The following is a 23,034-nucleotide window of genomic DNA, read 5'->3' as shown; positions in this document are numbered from 1 at the left end:
ACCACGTAAAGATCACAGTTTTGTCATTTACATGGGAAAGCCTCCCCTAGACCTAGGAGCAGGGGGTCAACTGCAAAGCTTCTCAGGCTTTTTAAACTGCCCGAAACTGGAACCCCACATCAATTCCTGGCAGTTTTCTGTGCTGCCTGCAGATTCCTGTGAACAGTCTTTAACCTGAACTTCCACAGAAATTGACAGGGGCATTAAAAACCTTCTTTTCATGCAGTGATGTGTGTAAAATGATCACAGGGCATTCACAAACTTGGGTGGGTTGTTTCATCTAATCTATGAATTATATACCTTATTAGTGGTACATGAGCTTTTAGATTGCTTTTATTTGATTGTGAGACTACTGCTGTTTCCCCATTTCATTGAATAGAAATGCTATTTGATTTCTGGTACTTAAACCTTGAATTAATAAAACAAATGAATTTCAAAGGTAATATTTATATCAAAAACAAGATCCCAGATCCAGAGGATCCAGATGGAATGAGGCGAGGCTGTGCTGCAGGCTGTAGCCCTGCATGTGATCTTGCTGGATGATGTGAAGCTTCTCTAGCTGGCTCTGAGACACAGCCTTCAGATAGTCCCTGTGCACAGGGTTGTTCTTCAGCCTCTCAGCAGCCAGGCTGTAGTTTGGAGGTTGAGGAGAGGAGACATCAAGGGTTCAAACACTGGCAGGAACAGTTTAAAGGATTGGATAAACCTTCTATAGGGTAATTACTGACCCCCGTTCCTCCCACTTTGTGAATATTTAGTTTCCTATTGAAGATGATAGAAACAGGGGGCCTCAATGATGGAAGTCTTCCTGTCAGTTAATTTGTTGTAATTTGATCAAGCACCATCTTAATACTAGCTCAAATTATTTTTTTATGCAGGTGGTCCTGACGGTATAAAACCTCCTAAATGTTCTGATCCTTGCACTTAACGTGTGGTCTTATTGGTTCATATTCCCACTAATCTACAGTCAATTAAATTGCAAAATACTAAATCTGGAGCCTTCAGGGTCCCTGGGATTTTTGAGTCTAATGCTGGTAATAATATGTAATAACAATAATATGTTTTGCTAGATAACACTGTGTGATTGCTGTAGTTTAAGTGTAAGTTGCAACATTAACATCTTCTTTTACCTGAATACTTTGAGAAGTTCTGTAAAGGTATTATTCTCTTTTGTATCGTTCTGTTTTCCGTGTGTTGATAAATTAAAACTATGGAGGCAGGAGAGAACTTCACTCCACATAGCTTTGCCTTGTAAAGCATCCTCTGTTTATGTCTCCTAAAAACTTGGTTTCCACTGTATTTTAACAAAATCAAAAATGCATTTTAACCATAACTAGAAAAGTCCTCCCTAGAAATTTTGAATGTGTGCAGCGTGCTTCCTCCTGGGTCCCTGGCCCGCTTGAAAAAGGTGAACTCTTTCACCTTTGAAACTGTCTAAGACATCAGAGATTCCTTTGATCAATGATCACTGACACTGTCGCAGTTTTTCGCAATTTATGAGCGAACCCTTTGGCGAAAGTCTTAGAATAGACAGATCCACCTACACTCTAGCAAAGCCCTCGAACACCGGTGATTGTTCAAAAACAATAAGCCCTATTTCTGAAATAAAAACACTGTGAGAATCCGTACACTTTGCCGAACGCACAGACATCTTTTTGTATTGGTTAGAGTTCATAATGCAGTTCAGAGCTGTGCATGACAGTAAGAGAAATTGGTTTTTCAAACAGTAAGGTATCTGGGTATCAGTGTTTATGTTGGGACGTCCTGTGTGGGTTTATCTGTACAGTGATTCATAAGTTACTGTGAGAGGTTGTGGTTCATTCAAACCTGGAAGAGTCAATCTCTCAAACATATAGTCAATTCACCCAATATGATAATTGAGTATTTAACAATAAAAACTATTCTCTCTCAGTCCACTTTTTTGTTTCATCTACCTCCTGAGAGACGTTTCATTGTGTTTCCAGCGTCCTGCTGGTTAAAACTCTTTCAGCTTCATCTGCCCGGATTCAGTCGCGTTATCTGCTCTTCTTCTTGTCTTTTTTGCTCTTGCTCATGGCGCTGTGTGAGGCGTTTGCAGAGAAAGCGGTGGCGTGGCCGCTAGTCTTTAGGTGGTCAAACAACTTGTTTCTCTTCAGTGCATTTTCATCAGTCTGTATGAACACCACACTACGTGAACACTTTTTCAGTAGTAAGCTGCATGTCCATGCGACAGACTCTTGAGCGCTGACCTCTGTGTTTGGTGTACTCCTGCATGATCTGCTTCATTTCATCTTTCTCATTGATGTCTTTTTTCCGCACTTCACCAATGACGAAGAGGTTGCATGAATCGTGTTGCAACTTGTTTGTTATCAGTTTTGGCACCTCTTGTTTATCTTGAAGCATCCCGTTGGAAATTTTGCGTCCATCTCTGGTGAACGGTTTACCTTTACGCAATTGTATTGACATGTTGTTTTTGGCCATGTGTATTTCTGTCACAAACTGCGAGAAGAACAGGTAACTGTAGTCCATTGCAAACCAGTTATCTGCTGAGAAGAGCCTTGCATTAAAGTACATGCTTGGGGAAAGTTTAATGTGCCGGACCTCATCTAATGTGTTCTGTCCAGTTGGGAACTGAACAGGGAAGGCCATGCCTTCTAGAAAAGAAGCCAACGGGTTTGTTACCTTGGGCTGGTGCAATGCTAAATATTTAATTTTATTGTAAATAAAAAACGCCTTTGCCATGACACTAAAAATTGACCTCAGGTGCATCCCGTATCCACTGATCATCCTTGAGATGTTTCTACAACTTGATTGAAGTCCACCTGTGGTAAATTCAGTTGATTGGACATGATTTGGAAAGGCACACACCTGTCTATATAAGGTCCCACAGTTGACAGTGCATGTCAGAGCACAAACCAAGTCCAAGGAATTGAATCTAGACCTCCGAGACAGGATTGTATCGAGGCACAGATCTGGGGAAGGGTACAGAAAAATGTCTGCAGCATTGAAGGTCCCAATGAGCACAGTGGCCTCCATCATCCGTAAATGGAAGAAGTTTGGAACCACCAGGACTCCTAGAGAAAACAAAGATTGAACTCTTTGGCCTGAATGCCAAGTGTCATGTCTGGAGGAAACCAGGCACCGCTCATCACCTGGCCAATACCATCCCTACAGTGAAGCATGGTGGTGGCAGCATCATGCTGTGGGGATGTTTTTCAGCGGCAGGAACTGGGAGACTAGTCAGGATCGAGGGAAAGATGAATGCAGCAATGTACAGAGACATCCTTTATGAAAACCTGCTCCAGAGCGCTGTGGACCTCAGACTGGGGAGACTGGAACGACCCTAAGCACACAGCCAAGATAACAAAGGAGTGGCTTCGGGACAACTCTGTGAATGTCCTTGAGTGGCCCAGCCAGAGCCCAGACTTGAACCCGATTAAACATCTCTGGAGAGATCTGAAAATGGCTGTGCACTGACACTCCCCATCCAACCTGATGGAGCTTGAGAGGTCCTGCAAAGAAGAATGGGAGAAACTGCCCAAAAATAGGTGTGCCAAGCTTGTAGCATCATACTCAAAGACTTGAGGCTGTAATTGCTGCCAAAGGTGCTTCAACAAAGTATTGAGCAAAGGCTGTAAATAAATAAATGTGGAAATAAATTTAAGACATTGATTCATTTACTTCTGTATTTATTTATTTATGTATTTCTGTGTCCATATGTAAATGAGGTAGGATGTGCCAACCTCAGTCTCGAGCAGGATTGGTCAACAGAGCTACACACACACACAGGCCCTGGTGCTACGCCCCCCCCAACCACCACTCACTCGCTCAGAGACACACGCAGTGAGATCAGAGCTCGTCACCGTGAAGCAGCCGGTCAGTGACTTTGTAGAACACTGGAAACAGTGAAAACACAGAGTTTCTCTGTTCACATCTGCTCAATGATCAGCGCCGCTGCTTCATGATCAGAGCAGAAGCTGCAGGTGGTTTGTACCGAGCTGGAGTTTCTGTGTCCTCCTCCTCTCTGCTCTCACTCCAACTAATAAACACTCCTCACTAGTTATCAGGACCTGATCAGTACATGAAGTAACTTAGTGTTTGTTTGATTCGCTCCAGAGTTTATGAGGCTGCATTTAAACATCATGAAATATGACTCGTCAACATGTTGTGCTCAGTACAACAGGAGACGTGACGCTCACAGTCAGGACTACTGACACCTAAATCATCCCAATAAAAAATAACCTTAACTAACCCTGACCCTCTGAACTTGAACTAGTTCATTTTAAGTGTGAACTGGCTCAACACTGCAAACAGCTACTGGACACCAGTCAGCATTGAAAGGCAGAAGTAGTAGGACTGGATCACCACACTCCTGTGACCAATCCTCATGAGACTGAGGTTAGGACCGCCTTTCTCATTAGCATACGGACACAGAAATACATAAATAAATAAATGTGGAAATAAATAAATGTGGAAATATATTTAAGACATTTATTTATACATTTCTGTATTTCCTTATTTATTTATGTATTTATTTATACATTTATTTATTTATACTTGAGTCATGTATCGTCCTCCATACATCACAGGCAGCCCAGATCTTGATTCCGTATTTTGCGGGTTTAGACGGTATGTACTGCCTGAAGGGGCAGCGGCCCCTAAATGGCATCAGCTGCTCATCAACAGTGACATTAGGCCCAAGGTTGTAAAATAGGGTGGGGCGGAGCACCCACTTGTCCCATACTGTCCTGATGGCAGCTAGCTTGTCTTTCTGCCGCCGAGCTGGTCAGTCGTCTCTGTTATCAAAGCAGATAATCCTGGAAATAATCTGGAAGTTTTCATTCTTCATTGATTGTGATAAGGAGCCACACGGTCAAAGCTATGTATTGGTTGTATACCGCCCCCAATCTGCAGCTGGGATAGTGCGAGAGAAAATATAGAATGTTTTTCGCAAGACCGAGGGTAAAATGTGCAGGAATGTGGGAGCAGAGGTGCTTGAAATGTACAATTTCCACTTTTCTCACCCCTGGGTCCAGTGGACCCGAACACCACATATGTAATATAAATGTGTGGGGGGTTGTTGTACAGTGTACAGTCATTGAAAATAGGTTCTTTTATATGTTCATCACAGAAAATGAGCCAAGGCCAATGAGCCTGAGGTTGAAAAGATTATTAATCGCATACTTTTTCTTATAGCAAACATTGAAAATGGGTCCCACAGACCCGAACACCACACAGGGGTTAAAGGCCCATCTCTGTGCAAGTACATTAGCAAGCAACAATTTTAGGAGCGCTGTTAAGAGTACACTTTAGGGGCTGTTTTTTTTGTTTCAGATCTGAATTGAATTTGTCATTGATTTCGTCAGAAGTGGAAAAATACTTATCATGATAATTATGTTCTAGAATAAGTGAGTAATTGTATTCTTAGTTATTCTAAGAAGTTTAATACATATACTGTTTTAAGTGTGTCCTGTGTTTATTACAGCTGGAGAACGGGAGCCAGTGGGTGAATCCGTCCTCCAAACATGTCTTGGCTCTGGAGGGTCCTGTAATTTCCGAACCTGATGGCATGAAATTGAATTAGATTTTTTAATGTTTGGCTTTTTGTCAAACATAGCAGTCATTTGATTTTATTGAAACATACATACTTGTTTCTGCAAATCAAGTATTTATGAATAGTTGACTCAGTAAAATGTGTCAAAAACAAATCCATACCTTTCTAGGTGGAGAATTGACAGAGGTTGGGGAGGGCTGGTTGAGGGGGTCTTCCATCTGATAAGAAACGATACCAAGTTTGTGAAACTCACGACATTGTGTATTATAAAGTTATAACTGAGAGAGAGAGTCTGAGAGATAAAGAGATAGAGAGTGTGTGGTGACAGTGGTGGGGACCGTGTTTCAGCCAGCTGATAACACAGTACCAAGTTCATGACTGCATGTTGTATAGATGTGCCTCAGTGTGGGGATTAAAAAAGACCACCCTTTTAGCTGGAGAATGGGAGCCAGTGGGTCCATCCGTCTTCCAAAAATTTGGCTGATGAAGGGTCGGTGTTTTGGGAACCTGATGATAGATGAAACTTAGCAATTAATACAAATACAATAAATTTACGTTACTCAAGACATTGTGTATAGGAATCTATGACAACTGACACTGACATTATACAGAGCTACACTCTAGCGAAGACCTCGAACAACGTGCAATTGTTCAAAAACAATAAGTCCTATCTGTGAAATAAAAACACTGAGAATCCCAAGACTTTGCCGAACAAACAGATATATTTGTTATTGGTAAGAGTTAAGAAATGAGACCGTTAAAATTAACATTAGACTGAATGGAGAGGTGGGGACCAGCCAAAACTAGGTCTGATAGATTCTGCGAAGCTAACAAGTTTTCCTAAGAGAGAGAGACAGACTGGCGATTATAAGCGATTATAAGCGATTGTACAAAAACAATAAGCCCTATCTCTGAAATTAAAAAAAACATGAGAATCCCAAGACTTTTCCGAACGCACAGATATATTTTTTATTGGTGAGTTAAGAAATGTGACCGTGGGAGCGAGTTACAAACGTATGACTTCAATGCTCCTTCAGGAAATTTTCTCTCAAAATTTACATAAAAGTCGATGGAGAAAAAATCAGACCACCTAGTATAATTACATGAGGTTTGTCTTTTTGAACAAAGCATTCATTTTATATTTCACGTCTGTACTACTAATGTTATAATTTAGACAAATTGTGGTTATAATGTAGGACAGTCATTCCCAAAGTGTGAGCCGCGGCCCCCTGGTGGGCCGTGAAGCCACTGCAGGTGGGCCGTGAGAGGTCATCAGAAAATAAATAGATAAAAAAGTTTCAGATTTGTAAGTAAGCGTTTATTACCACCAAACATTTATGATTGATTTAAAAAAAAGTTATCATCACAGGTAATGAAACAAAGACATGAGATTTAAATTCCCCGTTCTTATTTTATCTGACCTATATAGCAGGTGTCATTGTTTTTGCTGACCGTCACATTAACACTTGAATGCATCATTAGCGGGGGAATCATAGGTGAGGGAGAACTTTGTTGTGTGCTGGGTCGAGCAAGATGGAGCAGAGGAAAGCTGCTAATGACGAAGGGGAATCAGAAAGTCAAACTGAATCATTCAAAACTAAAACGAGGACTTGCAGAAAGGACTCAAGTGAGTAGCTGTCGCAGGCCCAGAGGACAACCCCCAAGCCTGTGTGTGTGCTGTGCGCTGAGATGCAAGCTAACAAGACCCTGGGACCATGTAAAGTGCGTCGCCGCCATTTAGAAACTAAACATGGACAATATTTATCCAAGCCTCAAGCATCTTTTAAAAACACGCTGAGAGAGCATCGGAGCCAGCTACGCGGCAACATCACCCCTCTCATTGGTTGGGTGAGTTACAGGTGACACAATGTCCCTTTATGCGATGTGTGATTCAATATCAAGTATATCGCGATAAACTGCTTGAGGTGTCAGACTAGAGGAATTCCAGTGTTAATGTCAGTTTATGGACATGTGATAGCGAGTGTTTTTTTTTTGTGGGGGGGGCTTAAACGCCTTAAGTATATTTGGTTATGCCTCAAATGTGTTTTTCTTCTCCCGGATATTCTTGTTGTGCTCTGTTATACAAACAGTAAGAATATATTTTTAACAATACCCTATTTGCACTTCATGTTTTTTTACATTGGTTGCTTTGCAAATTGTTACACTTAAATGTGGATGTTATTGGATTTGCACTGCATATGCCTGCGTTCAAATACAATTATTTTTGCTATAAAATTAATAATATGTATGATTCTAGTCCTGTGTATGGATCATATAGTTGTGATTAAAGGTGTGGGTGGGCTGCACAAAGTTTTCAAATTGTGCCGCGGCATTCTTGATGTGGTCCAGCCTGCTCAAAATGTCTCTGCCATAGACAGCTAGCATCCACCTGTACGAGGGGATAGCTAATGGCTCAGGCGGCTCCTGGAATGTGACAGGGAGCAGGCATGGCCGGGCAGCAAAGTGAGCATGCACCAAGGTACTGGCAGAGGAGCTTAAGCCACTCCTCATTGTCGTATTCCCTCAGCTGCCTGACCAATCGGGAGGGGCTGTTACCCAGGACCCTCTCCCTCAGAAAGCGAATGAACCGTATGTCACAAGCATATCTATAAAGAAAACAAAGGAAAAGGGAGACAAAAATAAAACCAGCAAATTTGTAGCGTGTTTCAATGACAAACAAAGACTTTACATAAGCGAAATAATCTCAGCAAAATATCCTTTGTCAGGATCAGTCTGAACTCCAGCCTGTGAGCCAAATTCAGCTGGTCCAATATGGTCTTTCTGGTGGAAATATAACTGGTTTTCCAACCATCTGCACTGCACCACAGGGTCTCAGTTATTAACAGGTAATACCTGTCCATATCCAGAACCTGGCAGGCTCTCTTGTGGGCTCCATAGCCTGTGAGCTGTTTTCCACAAACAGGACAGGACAGCCTCACCTTCCACAGGTGGTAGGGCATCCACAGGAGAAGCCGGTGGGTGAAAAAACGCTCTGGAGTGGGGAGCTGATGATAGATGAGCGCTGGCTCTTGTGGATCATACCACAGCTTCAGGTCAGAGCGCAAATGCTGGTGCTTCTACAGAGCTGCTGAAATCCATTTCTGGTCGTGAGTTGGTAAAGTTTTCTTTGCTTTGCGGGCAGCCAGCCAGGCTCTGAACCAGCAGCAGACATCAGATTTTCAGCCAATGGCACAGAGTCAGGGGCAGAATGTGCTAAGGGACCAGCTACAGATGTCGAAGTAGAGAAGACACAATTACCAGAGGCAGAGTCCATGGGGGCAGGAGGAGCAGAGGAGGTATCCGAGGAGGTGGCAGTTGACACCCTCTAATTTATAAATCCAAAAAAGGCAAATATTAAGAATATAAGGTACTCATGAAGGAGGCTTGTTTCCAGTTTAATACAATATCGGTGTGAAGAAAACAACTTAAATGAGGAGTGTCAGACCCCTACAGCAGCAAACCTACGCAGACGGGACATCCACTCCTCATCACCCATAGCTCTGTGTTTTTTGTCTTTGGATGCCATCTGACAATAATAGACACAATTCAGTTTATACAAGTATATACATGTGAGGAAAAAAAATCTGCATACTTATCAGGAAATTCTAACACATTTCAGCTCACTGTATAATATAGTAGTATTCCATAACTGCTTGTATTACAGTTTTGTTACATACACGTTTATACAACTTTATTATTACTTGATAGACATGCAAAAGTTAAACCTTGTGTTACATTATAATGATGTTATACTCTACTGTAAATTGAATGAGGGTACTACAGTAACATTAGGATTATTTCAAATCCAATAGGCAAAACCATATTCACTCTTTCTATTTAAAATTTATAATAATGTACAGCCTTATGAGGAAAAGTTAAAATTGGTGCTCATACAGATAACGTACAGTGGTATGAAAAGCGCCAAGTTTGGCGCTCATAAACATAAAATAATGTACAGCGGTATGAAGAGCACCGATTTTTTTGAGTTGTTTTCCGAAAGTTGGAGACGGTGCAACGTGATTCGACGGCGCGACGAAAGATGGAGATAGAGTTTACGGATTGGCCATCAAAAGATGGAAATACAGAAACATGATTGGACGCGAGTAGACAGTCCTCTGCTCTCCTGGCACTCCGCTCTCCCAACACTGGGAGACTGGGGCCGTGTTGGATTTGTTGATGCTGATAAACTGGTGGCAGTAGGAGAGATAGGTTACGTAGTGCCACACATTGGCACTGATTACTTTGTCTGGACCAATACTTAATAGTGACATCGAGTGCAGCCCAACGTTGTTTAGAAGCACCTAATTTGGCTGTGGATAGATGACTAAGAGGGTTATTGTCTGTAAACAATACACATTTCTGGACCAGCAGGTAATCTGTGAACTTTTCCGTCATGGCCCATTGGAGAGACAGAAACTCCAATTTCATAAAGCTGGAGTTCCTCATGTTACGCTCTGTAGGTTATAGGCCATGACTAGCATAAGCTATAGGTCTGATTCTGTCATTTTGTTCTTGTGAGAGACCTTTAGAATGATGTGTAAAGAGAAGTTGCCATAGGCCAATACTGGAGCACACATCAACCTACTTTTAAGGCCCTCAACGCTCTGTTCACACTCCTCCATCCATGCAGCAGGTAGACTCTTCCCTGACGGTTTTCGGAGTTTTTTGTCATTCTGTTCGGCAACCAACTGCAAGGGGGCGGCAAGCTTGGCAAATCTCTCAATGAAACACCGGAAGTAGCTTGCAAATCCTAGGAAGTAACGCATCTCAGAGACATGGTTAGGTCACGGCCACCTATTGTAAGGTCTCCAACGTACTATGTTAGGTGCCTTGAGGTAATTTATTGTGCTATACAAAAAAAACATGGATTGAAAATACTGTAAAAACAGAATATCACATAAAAAAATCAATGTTAGTTTCATGCCTTTTGGTGGCCATAGGACGTCTCAGAGAGGCTAGAAGCCGACATTCTTGAATTAAATTCAGCTTTTTGGGCTAAAAAGTAAGAACAAACAAAAGGGACATTTGGGAAAAGCAGGATTGAGGCAGAAGATTTCTAAGGATTTCAGTTCGGTTCACACTAAATTTATTTTAACCTGTGGTAAACAGTGTTATGACCCGGCTCGCTAGGAATGAGGTGGCAACATAATACCAGATGTTTTTGGTATATGAAAGTTGTTTATTTTAATTTAAACCTGGTTTTAAGATTGCAGGACAACGCAAGTAATATGAATTAACCAAAAAACAAGCAACAAGGTGCTATTTCAAATATGAAAACAAATATAACAAAGGGAGGACTCTTAACAAGAGCTATCTTGAGTAAACCAAAACGAAAAACAATACTCATTCACAACACAACAGTTTCAAATCAAAAGTCATAACTTATCTGGTAACACTTCTAGTCTGACTGGGACGGCCCGGCGGCCGGAGAGTACTTTTCGTGGAGGCCCTGCGGAGCCCTTTTCCTCCCGGGCGCCCTCTATCTATTTTTCCCCAATATCCCGTGCGGAAGATCGGACGACTCGTCCAAACCGGGGGCGTCACTATATATATATATATATATAGTAGTATAAATAAATAAAGTTGTAATGCAACTACATCCCTTTCACCTACATTTTACACACTCACTGGAGCCTGTATGATGACAAATCGCAACAACACATGGGCAAGATGTGAAATGAGCAGTCTGAGAAGAGTGTAAAGAAATAAGTACTTTTATTGAGAAACGACACCAACAACAACACACACACACGGAAGCTCGGTTGTCGTCGTCATTCTCGGAGGCTCTTCCGTTTCCTCCTGAATGACAAGGAAAGAGACGAGTCATTCCGGTGCGAGAAACATGAAGAAAACACACACGCAAAGTAAAAAAGGAGAATACTTTAACGTACCTCTTTGTACTCCCTCCCGCTGCTCCTTCTCCCTCTCCCTCTCCTGCTCCTTGTCTTTGCAGCCTTCTCACCCTCCGTGCCTTCTTCCTCTCCTGCTTTTCCTCCTGAATAATATGAAGAAAACACAGAAAGGAAAAAGGCAAATACTCAAACACACCTCCTTCTCCCTGGCCCGATGAAGCGCCTGCCAGAGGTCCAGGCTAATGCCGTCCTGCATGGCACAGTAGGACACCTTTCCTTTGCGCAGGTTCATCTGGCTGTGGCCAATGGGTTGACCTTTCCTGAGTTACAAAGGATTAAATGTCCCCTACTCTCACGACCTGCCTGTCCTTTCTGTCGTGATCAAGTGTTTTTGAAATAGGAACAACTGTGGTTATACGCATGGTTATACACTAGCACGTACACTCTCTATCATTTCATTGATATTTCATGCTGCCTACCGCCCTCCCCGCTGGCTCGGTGTCTGACTGGAGGGGTTCTGGGCAGCTTCAGCCTGCAGACAACAAGATGATCAACACGGTTAATGAATTACAATGATGTGGGAAGGCGCCGTGCATCGCATCAGGCCACTGACCTGTTTTTTCTCCTACCTCCTCTGCCCTTTTCTCCGCCAGCCAGTCGTCTACCGAGCGGCCCTCTGCACGGGAGCAGAAATGCAGCGCTCTATAGCAACTGTGGCCGTATTCCCTTGTCTTTCACAGCGCTTACAGGTGAAGTGTTCACACCTTTTCCTTGTCTTGGTGGGAAGGCCCATCGCTGCTCTTCCTCCCGGACCTTCCTCTGCCAGGTGGTCGATCTGGACACGGCGGGGGCGGGGGCAGCAGAGGTGGAGGCGACAGCGTGGGCAGCAGACGTGGAGGCGGCGAGGATGTTAAACAGCGGCGGTGCCAGGGGCTCTCTGCGCGTGACAGCAAGGCGAGAGGTGTCCTCTGGGAGGGAGAGTGCGAGAGGACGCTCAGGCTGCAGAGGCTCCTGCAACAGAACCCTGGCCGGAGGAAGCGGCTCTGCCGCCGTCTGCTGAGCGCTGGGCCCCGGCATCTCCTGGCACACTGTTTCCACCATCCTCCTCTTGCTCCTTTTGTGGTGCCTGATGGAAGGGAACATAATGATATTGATTATGAGCATCTTCCTTCCAGTATGCACATTCTACACATTGCACGGAAAAAGGCGCAATATGGAGTGGATCCCAGGCAGCTCCTCTTGGAAGCCCTCGTCGTCCTCGTCCTCCTCCTCCTCATCCCACTCCTCTTCCATCCCGTCCGCCGTGTTGGGATCACGGGCCATTTCTTCTTGCAGAGCGCCGTCGCCTGTCTGGGAGTACAGGTACTCCACCACGATGAGCTCCCCTGAGTTAAAGAGAAAAAAAGAGAAATCTGTTTTCTGGCCCGCAAAAGCCTCAGCGCATTACACCTATGTTATATACACATGTGTATACCTGTGTACTCCCCAAGCTGCGTGAAGTTCTCCACCAGCGTCTTCCCCATGAACTTTTGGCTCAGCCTGCGGACGCCGCTCAGCAGCTGGGCGCTGTAGCATTGTGCGGTGGAGTGCCGGGGCTCACCCGCCACTGCAGCTCGGGTGCGGCCTTCGCGCCACCTTACCAGGCCTTCCAGCAGGTACACCTGGAAGTGGAGGGCGTTGGCAGACGTGCCTGTGAGGGGAGGGGGACAGACGTCAGTCAGTAACGCTGGCTCAATCTCTCTCACTCGCTCGCTCGGATGAGATGCCGTGACATGAAAACACCGTACAGCGGGTGGCTGTCGGTGGTGACGCCCCTGGCAAAGCGACGCATCAGGTGCCACACGTCCAGCCTCACCATCAGCTGCTCCCACTCGCCGAACATTTCCGCCATCTAACAACAATAAATGGATAAATCAAGTGGCCTGTTGTTGTTGTTGTTGCTGTCTGGTATAAAACACATACACCACTTACTGCTGTACAGTTTTCAGGATTTTACATGAGGCCGGGTTAAACGGCACACTGTACACGGATAATATCCCCGGTCAAACAGGCACTTTCCCCGGCGGAAAAGTACACCTACCCCGCAACGATATCAGCGTACTTTACGAACATTATTCACCGTGAAAAACAACCTTTTCCCCAGCGGTAAAGTACATCCGCGACGATGTCAGCGTTCTGAAGTGACATTCTTCCCCGGGAAACGCACCCCTTTCCCCGGCGGGAAAGAACATCGCGCCGGCGACCACATCAGCGTACTATACGGACATTTTTCACTGTGAAAAACAACCTTTTCCCGGCAGAAAAGTACATTGCGACGGAGCCGATATCAGCGTTCTGTAGTTACAATCTTCACCCGTGAAACACAGCCTTTTCCCGGGGGAAAAACTCCGGAATAAGGCGCTGACATTACAATGACCAGACGTATAAAGCACCAATAAAGACATGGAGGAGATATATTAAGCCCTTATGTTCAACTCTGTGATGGGCATAGATAAAGCACAATATTAACCTGTAGGTATTATAGATTATATATATATATATATATTTATATTTATGTATGTATAGTAGCATAAACTAATACAGCTGTAATGCATCCCTTGCACCTACATTTTACTGGAGGCTGTATGATGACAAATGAGCAGTCTGAGAAGAGTGTAAAGAAATAAGTATTTTTATTGCTAAACAATAAACATAAAAACAAGAACGCCAACCGCCTTCCCCGCTGGCTCGGTGGTGGCTGACTGGAGGGGTTCTGGGCAGCTTCAGCCTGCAGACAAGGACATGATCAACACGGTTAACGAATGACAATGAGGTGGGAAGCGTGTCAGGCGCCGTGCACGGCAGCAGGCCAACTGACCTGTTTTCTGTCCTTCTCTGCCTGCTCCTCTGCCCTTTTCTCCGCCAGCCAGTCGTCGACCGAGCGGCCCTCGGCACGGGAGCAGAAGTGCAGCGCTCTGTAGCGACTGTGGCCGTATTCCCGTGTCTTTGGCTGGCCACAGCGCTTGCAGGTAAAGTGTTCGCAGCGCTTTCGGGTCTTGGTAGGAAGGCCCATCTCCCTGGCCCGCCGCTGCTCTTCCTCCCGGACCTTCCTCTGCCAGGCGGTGGATCTGGGCACGGCGGCGGGCGGGGCGGGGGCAGCAGAGGCAGCAGAGGTGGAGGCGACGGCGGCGTGGGCAGCCGAGATGGAGGCGACGGCGGCGTGGGCGGCCGAGGTGGAGGCGACGCCGGCGCGGGCGGCAGACGTGGAGGCGCCCCCGTGGGCGACCGACGTGGAGGCTACGGCGCGGGCTGCAGAGGCGTGGGCTGCAGAGGCGGCGAGGATGTTAAAGAGTGGCGGTGCCAGGGGCCCTCTGCGTGTGACAGCCTGGCCGGACGCGTCCTCTGGGAGGGAGAGCGCGAGAGGCCGCTCAGGCTGCAGAGGCTCCTGCAGCAGAGCCCTGGCTGGAGGAAGCGGTTCTGCTGCCGTCTGCTGCGCGCTGGGCCCTGGCACACCGTGTCCACCATCGTCCGCTTGCTCCTTTTGTGGTGCCTGACGGAAGGGAACAGAATGATATTGATGATGAGCGTCTTCCTTCCAGTATGCACATTCCACACATTGCAGGGAAAAGGCCGCCCGCTCACCACAGCAGCAGGGTCCGTTGGTTGACCTCGAGGAGTTGGATGGGGGCTGCTCTGGACAGCTCGCGACTGCTGTAATAGTTTTCCCGGATTCGCGAGTAGTCCCTCCTGACAGCACCCCAGCGGTTCACCCGGACCCCGGCGAGGGTACGGCCCTCCTGGTGTACGCTGCACAGCTCCAAGAAGATGGCCTCCATCAACCTGCTGGCATCCGGGAACTGTGCAGCCCCCGCGCCCTGCCCGAGATACGAACTGCGCGCGCACGCACACAGAGGGGTTAGCACCACACATGATAAAAAAGGAGAAGAATATGACCGAAACGACTGTAAAGCGCATTTACCGCGTCACGCTGTCCACGCCGGGCGTGTGGGTGGTCTTGGAGCTGCGGGTCTTGAAGCGGCCCTTGGTCAGCCGCTTCTGGTGGCGCGGGGGGAAGGAGATAGGGGCCTTGTCCCGGTCTGACAGCTTCTGCCAGAGACCACCTATCTGCCTAACCTGCTCCTGCGTGACGTAGAGGTGCTCGCGCAGCTCCACCAACGCCTGGGCCAGATGGACGGCGTGCTGGTAGCCACCGTGTCCGTCTGGGCCAAGTACGTCCTGCAACAGACAGAGGTCAAGCATTTAATAGACGCGCCGCAGCATATGGCCCCTCCCTCCCTCGGCTGACTTGACTAGGCTTACCTCCTCCTCCTCCTCCTCCTCCTCCTCCACCACCACCACCACAACGGCCGGGCGATGAGGCATGTCACGCAATATGGCGTGTATCCCGGGCAGCTCCTCTTGGAAGCCCTCATCGTCGTCCTCCTCCTCCTCCTCGTCCCACTCTGCTTCCATCCCGTCTGCCACGTCGGGATCACGGGCCATTGCTTCGCGCAGAGCGCCGTCGCCTGTCTGGGAGTACAGGTACTCGACCCCGATGAGCTCCCCTGAGTTAAACAGAAAAGAAGAGAAATGTGGATTCTGGGCCCCTCAGCGCATTACACCTACGTTATGTACACACCTGTGTACTCCCCAGGCTGTGTGAAATTCTCCACCAACGTCTTCCCCATGAATTTTTGGCTCAGCCTGCGGACGCCGCTCAGCAGCTGGGCGCTGTAGCAGCGTGCGGTGGAGCGCCGGGGCTCACCCGCCACTGCAGCTCGGGCGCGGTCTTCATTCCACCTCACCAGGCCCTCCAGCAGGTAGACCTGGAAGTGGAGGGCGTTGGCAGACGTGCCTGTGAGGGGAGGGAGACAGACGTTAGTCACTCACTCACTCACTCAGTCAGTCGTGCTGGCTCATTCTGACAAACGCACTCACCCGGAATGAAACGGCACAGGTGGAGGTGGAATGACTCCAGGGAAGTGGACCCGCGGGCGCAGCGGTAGACGGGGAGCACCACGCCGCCCCGGGTCAACTCCCCCTTCTTGGCATACAGCTCCACTCCCGGCGGGTCCTGTATGCAGCGGAGATGGCGACGCTGCGTGCTCCAGATGTCCTCCATCTTGGGCCGGTCGATGAGAGGGACACCCATGTTGTCGGTGGCCTCCCACATGGTGTCCAGCAGCTCCTGAATGAGACGCGCCGTCTCCTCCTCGCCCCTGGTGCGTCGGCGGCAGTGACGGGCCAGCTCTCTGGACGTGGGATCCTGCCGTCCCGGCAGCCTCGCCCGCCAGCTTCTTTGTCATCTGAAAAGGAGAACCAGAGTCACGTGTGTTTCTCACTCGCCATGTAGTCGCTCATGTCTTTATTTATGCTGTGTGTGCATTCACAAGCTTGCCTTCTTGGTGGAGTCCATTTTCAGGATGTCCCCAAAGACGGACGTGACCCTGGCTTTTGTCTCCTCCAGACGTCCGAGGGCCTCCCTGGCGTACACGGAAATAAGCCAGGGCACGTTGGGGACTGCCTGCATCGGCGGCACCGTCACCAGCCGCGGAGGCACGCCAGGCACGTGGAGCTGCTCGTGGACCGACAGGTAGCGCAGGGTCCGCACCAGCCAGTCCTTGGTGTGCTGCTCCACCAGAGCGGCACGGAGGCGAGACGCGCTGTTGCCCAGAGTGCGCGCCTTCATCATCCCCACCACCCTCTTGTCGCAAGACAACCTGCAAAGGCACAAGAGGGGACTACTGTCAGCTGAGAAACACAAACACACACACACACAGGCTTTAACAGTGCAGCTTACTTGTATGTCAGGACAGCGGGGAACAGAGCCTGGTGAGCCAGGTCCAGCTGACCAACGATGTCTTGGGCCCAGGCAGCGTACTTCCGCTTACAGGAACCGCCACATTCCAGGTACTCTGTGCCCATGTAGTACCATCCGTCGATGTCCAGCACGCGACGGACGGTCCTGTAGAGGCCCGCACCGGTCAGTTGCCGCCCGCAGTTGGGGCACGCCAGCTTGTAGGCCCACATCTTGTACGGCGCCCACAGGAAGAAGCGGCAGTGGAAGAAGGCCTGGGCAGAGGGGATCTGCGTGTACAGGAGCCGGGCTCCTGGAGGGGGCCACCAGAGGCGCAGCTTGCTGGTGAGGACGGGCTGCTTGCCCGGGCCGCTGGTGAACAGAGCCTGGCCCACCCAGTTTTGCTGTTCCAGTGGCAGCGTCTGCCTCCAGCCCTTGGACATATCCAGATTAAAGTCAAGCCGCAGACGATGTTGACAAACACGCACTAGTCTGCACACGTGTCGCGCGTTTACCTGTGCGCTGGTGACCAGCAGCGGGGGATGACGCTCATCCGGTGCAGCGGCCACAGGGCGGTGGACCGCAGGCACCAGGGGTACAGCCCGGGAGGGTCCAGGCAGGGAGGGACCAGCCCGGGAGGGTCCAGCCAGGGAGCAGGCAGGCAGGCTGTGAGGCAGGCAGACAGGCGGTCAGGCAGGCAGGCAGGCAGGCGGTCGGTCGGTCGGTCGGTCAGGCTGGCGGGCAGGCCTTACTCGGTGCAGGCCGTGATGATCTCTGCTGAGCTGGAGGAGGAGGAGCAGCAGCCGATGGCCCTGCTGCTCGCCCCTCTTTGTCCCGGCCCAGTATGTAGACCTTTGCAGTGTGCATCAGCGACCCCACGTTCACCTCCTTTGTGCGTAGCCACTGCACATAGCTGCAGACAGGAAAAGGAACAAAGTCGCATGTCAACACCTGTCACATCCAATTGTCAACTGCACCTGCGGACGCAATACTTACGTTTGACAGTCGGTGCTGGTGGCCTCGTACATGGCTCGGAGCGACATGTGGGCGTGCGCTCCGAACCCCACCAACGCCTGGTCCATGCCCCGCACGGACACAGACCCCTCACGCATCCGACGCCACTGGATCAACTGCCCCATCTCCGGGAACAGTTTAGCGTAAGAGGCCAGGGCGTCTTTATGCACGCCGAGAGGCGACTGGGAGGTGTCCCCGGCTTCCCTCTCCTGCATGTGGGACACCAGGATCCCACAGGCGTAGCCCACGTCGTGGCTGAGGAGCCACTTGAACGTTTGACCCCGGTACTGGCCAAACTGGAGCTGGCTCTCGCTGTACACCAGCTGCCAGCACGCGGGGTCTCCTCCGGCCTGGAGGATGCGGGCCTTGGCCTCCTCCCTCACCAACTCTGGTCTCTTGACAGCACATGCCACGGTGGCCCTGCGGTTGGCTGTGGAGACCGCCAGCGCAGCAGCTGAGGCCTTGAGGGTCAGCGTGTTGCTGGAAGGCAAGACACGGAAAGTGGGACGGTATTCCATTCTGAAAAGACATTAAGCAGACAGGCAGCAACGTTAGACAGGCACAAAAGACAGTAGCAGCACACAAAACAGTCAAACACAAAAGCATAGGAAAACAACCAGTCCTTACTCTGCAGTACATGCAAGTGTATTGGCATCACACAGACATGTGATGATGATGATGATGATGATGATAAAACAGTACAGTAGCAGGATGTTACATGACGTAGGGTTTAACGGCACACTGTACACGGATAACATCCCCGGGGGAAAGAGGCACTTTCCCCGGCGGAAAATGGCCGTTTGAGTCCGCGACGACATCAGCGGTGTGAAGGCACATTCTGCCCCGGGGCAACACACCCCTTTCCCCGGCGGGAAAGAACGTCGTGCCGGCGAGCACATCAGCGTACTATACGGACACTATTCGCCGTGCAAAACGACATTTTCCCCGCAGGAAAAGTACATCCACCCCGCGACGCCATCAGCGCACTTTACCAACATTACTCGCCGTGGAAAACAACCTTTTCCCCGCCGGACAAAGTACATCTACCCCGCGACGATGGCAGCGTGGTGAAGTTAGCTTACGCGACGGACATTATTCACCGTGAAAAACTACCTTGTCCCGGCGGAAAAGTACATGGCGACGGAGCCGATAGCAGCGTTGTGAAGTCACAATATACACCCGTGAAACACAGGCTTTTCCCGGGGGGAAAACGGCGGAACACGGCGGTGACATGACCATGACCTTACTGTCCATGCCTCATTTAACCGTGACGCACGACAGAAACAGGCAACCGGCAGGAAAAAAAAACATAAAACATGCACATGGATCGCTACTCACATCTCTCGCTTGGTTGTTTCACTTTATTCTCCCGTTAGGTGTGTCTCGTAGGAAGTTCACCGGCAGAATGACAGGGCCTCCCGCCCCACACTCTGGAGGGCGGCAGCCAGCCAATCCGAGAGCAGCGGTTCTAACATTCCGGCCAATGAAACGTTGCGAGAATTCGGCCATCTCCGAAAATTAAGGACACGCGGAGGTGGGGCTTCGAAGGACTCTAGGACTCGAAGCAGAGTACATCCCGACCCGCTGGGCGCAATCCCCCTACTGGCTACAATATGTAACAGCAGGTCACCCAATGAGCCACTACAGTGTCATTTAAAACATTCTCTCTCTCTATAGCAATTACACAATACACAATATTGCAGCCTTAAGAATGTATTTTCACTGCTTTTCCAATGTGGGCTACATATGCCTGACTGCCTCATGTGTTGAGCAGAAGAGAGCAGGCCGCTGCATCATGCAGGTTTGTTGGACACAGGTGCTAAAATGCACAAATAGTGTTCTCCTTGTCCCACATTTAACCTGATACCAACATAAGAATGGCGATCTCTGAGTACAGAGGGGGCTCAGACATCTTACAGGTCGTCTTACAGGTAAAAATGTTCCTGGAAAATTATTTTGTTTGGGTTAGATGTATCCACCCTACACTGGCCAAACTGATCTTAAACTGTTTATGGGTGATTATGTACGTTAAGTTTCATCCTTTTTGGCATAACTACAAAAACATGATCACTGAAGATACAGGACATTATAGTAAAAGTAAATCTAGATCTTACTACTCAACCCTTATCAAACCCAAACACAACAAAAGGCTTTGTTCTGGTTTGTGATGATAAAAAGCTTATTCTTGATGACCTGAGTGGCTTGTTTGTTTTCCAGTGATCTTGTGTTGCACACATAAGGGAGATGTTCCACTTCTAGACTGAAATATCTCAATTATCAGATGGATCCATTGACATTTATCATACACACTTATGTCCGGCTTGGGAAAAATGTCCATCATCACATTACATTTTTCTGTGTCTAGTGGTTTGATTTATGATAAAATACCAGCAAAATTAAAGTCATTGCAATCAGCCTCAGTTGTGCCTTGTTTTTTGTCCTAAATGTTAGCATTCAAACATGCTTAACTGCTTTGTTGAAACACAGCCTCACGGAGCATTGCTGAATACTGTGAATTACCTCCATCTGGGACAGGGGTTGGCTACCTTTACTATCAAAACAGCCATTTTGCCCCCTCAAAACATATTTGACAACACAGCTTATAAAGTTTTATATATAGTTATACTCAGTGTTGTGCCAGTTCATACTTAAAATGAACTAGTTCAAAGTTCAGTTCATGCATATGAAAATGATCTAGTTCACGTTTATTTGGTCTATGTTTTAATGTGATTATTTAGGTGACAAACTTACGATCATGTATTTAGCTATGAATCGATGGTGTCGGATCATGTCTGTGTGTCGCTGAGTCCTGACTGTGAGCCTCACATCTCGTGTTGTACAGAGCACAGAATATTGACGAGTCATTTTCATGAATGCAGCCTCATAAACTCTGGAGCGAATCAAACAAACACTAAGTTACTTCATGTGCTGATCAGGTCCTGATAACTAGTGAGGAGTGTTTATTAGTTCAAGTGAGAGCAGAGTGGAGGAGGACACAGAAACTCCAGCTCGGTACAAACCAACTGCAGCTTCTGCTCTGATCAGGACGCAGCGGCGCTGATCACTGATCAGCTGAGACCAGAGAAACTCTGTGTTTCACTGTTCTTCTACAAAGTCACTGACCGGCTGCTTAACGTGAACCAGCTCTGATCTCACTGTGTGTCGCTCTGAACTGTGAGTGGGGGCGGGAGGGCGGAGCCCCAGGGCGTGTGTGTGTGCTCGCTGTCTGGGAGCACACACACACACACACACACATTTTCTCTCACTCCTGGTATTTCACATGATGACCTGATACGATGATGATTTAAAAAATGAACGTGAACTAGAGTGACGAAATAAAGTCCGAAAATGACATTATATCCCTACAATAATAACTCTTTATATTAGGAATGGTCTAACATTTCCTCTCTGAAGAATATTGTTGGGCCATGGTTCTTTGTGAAACCACACTTCGGCCTACATGTTCAGTCAAGAGCCTGAAGCCGCATGTTCCCCCAGGACTCAGTCTCTCAGGGGCCATCAAAAACCAGAGCAAGGAACTCAGTCTCCCAGGGGGAATCAGAGGTGTGAAAACCCCCCCAGGGACACAGGTTTCAACTCCCATTGGTCACTCTGGACCCCATGACCTGTAAGGTCACCGGGCCAATATAAAGCCAGGTTTATCCAACTCTTCTGTCTCTTTCTAAACTCCCTCCAAGGAGAGAAGAACCACTAAGGCGGGAGCCACAACCAGCCAGAAGACACAGACACACGCATAACTCTTCACCTCATTATCTCTACAGGTCGTAAACATTCCAATAAGTGGGGGAAGGGTGTTATCTCTTTGGCCAGCCACCATTTCGAAAGTGCCCTGACTCACACAGACACACACACATACCTATCTTTGTTTAGCAATTAGACCGTTAGTAATTTGTGTTTTTATACTTTATTATATTCATAATAAATGTTTTTCATAAAAGTGTTTTTTCATTAATGTTGCATAAGTGAATTTCGCCAACCTCTACACTGTCAAGAACCCCATATCCTTCAACTTAGCTAACTATCTATATGGTAATTTTGGTTATAGTTATTAATTTAATTGTTAATCAGAGTTCCAAATTTGTAGTTAGAACCTTTATGAGACTTAATCAATAAATTGGCTATCTTTTCCCTTCCTTTGAAGGGTGGTGCCCTGAGGTAACCTTAATCAATTAAAGTTATTATTTAATATTTAATATTTTTATCTTGATAACCAAATTTATTGAATGCCGATAGGCACACCATTTTATGGTATCACGTTTGATGCATTATGGCACAACAATATATATATATATGCATATATAGTTTTTGATGAATGAAGTAGTGTCCTAATTGCCTATAATGCTGAGAGACTGAATTTATTTCTTCCTTGCGATTAGCGACTTTATGTTGCTGCGTTAGTTCATACACATGGACCGTGGTTGCCATGAATTAGCCTCTTCAGTTCGTCAGATAATCTGTAAAACTATTTCTGGAGTGAAACATAAAAAAGGCAGATGTGACACCTATTAAGCAGGGTTGAATTAGTTTGACACCTATAAACTCATACAATGGGAAAGATCCTTAGACAGCAGGTTGTCGTTTGTGGTCTCTTTTGACTATTTTCTTGTTCTTTTGGATGATCAGAGTCCATGAATTATTAACTCCAATTGGAGGACAACGATCTGGATGCAACTGTGACCCAAATTTTGCAGCATCATCCCAACTCTGGATACAAAATGATGGTTGGGCACCTGAATGCACAAGGCATACACATACAAAGTAAGTGTTAGTAGTCATTACCCATTTATTTGTTCTGGGATTATTCACCAATAAATTGGGATTTGGCTTACTTGCTGATT

At 47.5% G+C, this 23,034-nt stretch overlaps 2 protein-coding genes across 2 annotated transcripts; both read right to left on the bottom strand.

The window, feature by feature from the left end:
- Positions 1–451: 451 nt before the first annotated feature.
- LOC117778321 (centrosomal protein of 19 kDa-like) lies at positions 452–1,260 on the bottom strand. The gene is made up of 3 exons (XM_034613820.1): positions 1,131–1,260; positions 890–902; positions 452–629 (listed from the first exon to the last, which is right to left on the bottom strand). The coding sequence occupies exons 1-3, from the start codon at positions 1,258–1,260 to the stop codon at positions 452–454; spliced, it is 321 nt and encodes a 106-aa protein (XP_034469711.1).
- An 11,113-nt stretch (positions 1,261–12,373) lies between these two features.
- Positions 12,374–21,205, bottom strand: LOC117778320. Its single transcript, XM_034613819.1, has 8 exons — positions 21,200–21,205; positions 20,526–20,530; positions 17,165–17,247; positions 16,755–17,084; positions 16,303–16,661; positions 16,004–16,219; positions 15,344–15,471; positions 12,374–12,511 (listed from the first exon to the last, which is right to left on the bottom strand). The coding sequence occupies exons 4-8, from the start codon at positions 17,054–17,056 to the stop codon at positions 12,380–12,382; spliced, it is 1,137 nt and encodes a 378-aa protein (XP_034469710.1). The 5' UTR covers positions 17,057–17,084; positions 17,165–17,247; positions 20,526–20,530; positions 21,200–21,205; the 3' UTR covers positions 12,374–12,379.
- Between the last annotated feature and the right edge of the window lie 1,829 nt (positions 21,206–23,034).

Source organism: Hippoglossus hippoglossus, chromosome 17 (genome assembly GCF_009819705.1).
Source record: "Hippoglossus hippoglossus isolate fHipHip1 chromosome 17, fHipHip1.pri, whole genome shotgun sequence".
Taxonomy (NCBI): domain Eukaryota; kingdom Metazoa; phylum Chordata; class Actinopteri; order Pleuronectiformes; family Pleuronectidae; genus Hippoglossus; species Hippoglossus hippoglossus.
Note: the sequence above shows the minus strand (reverse complement) of the source record. Positions and strands in the feature narration are given on the sequence as shown.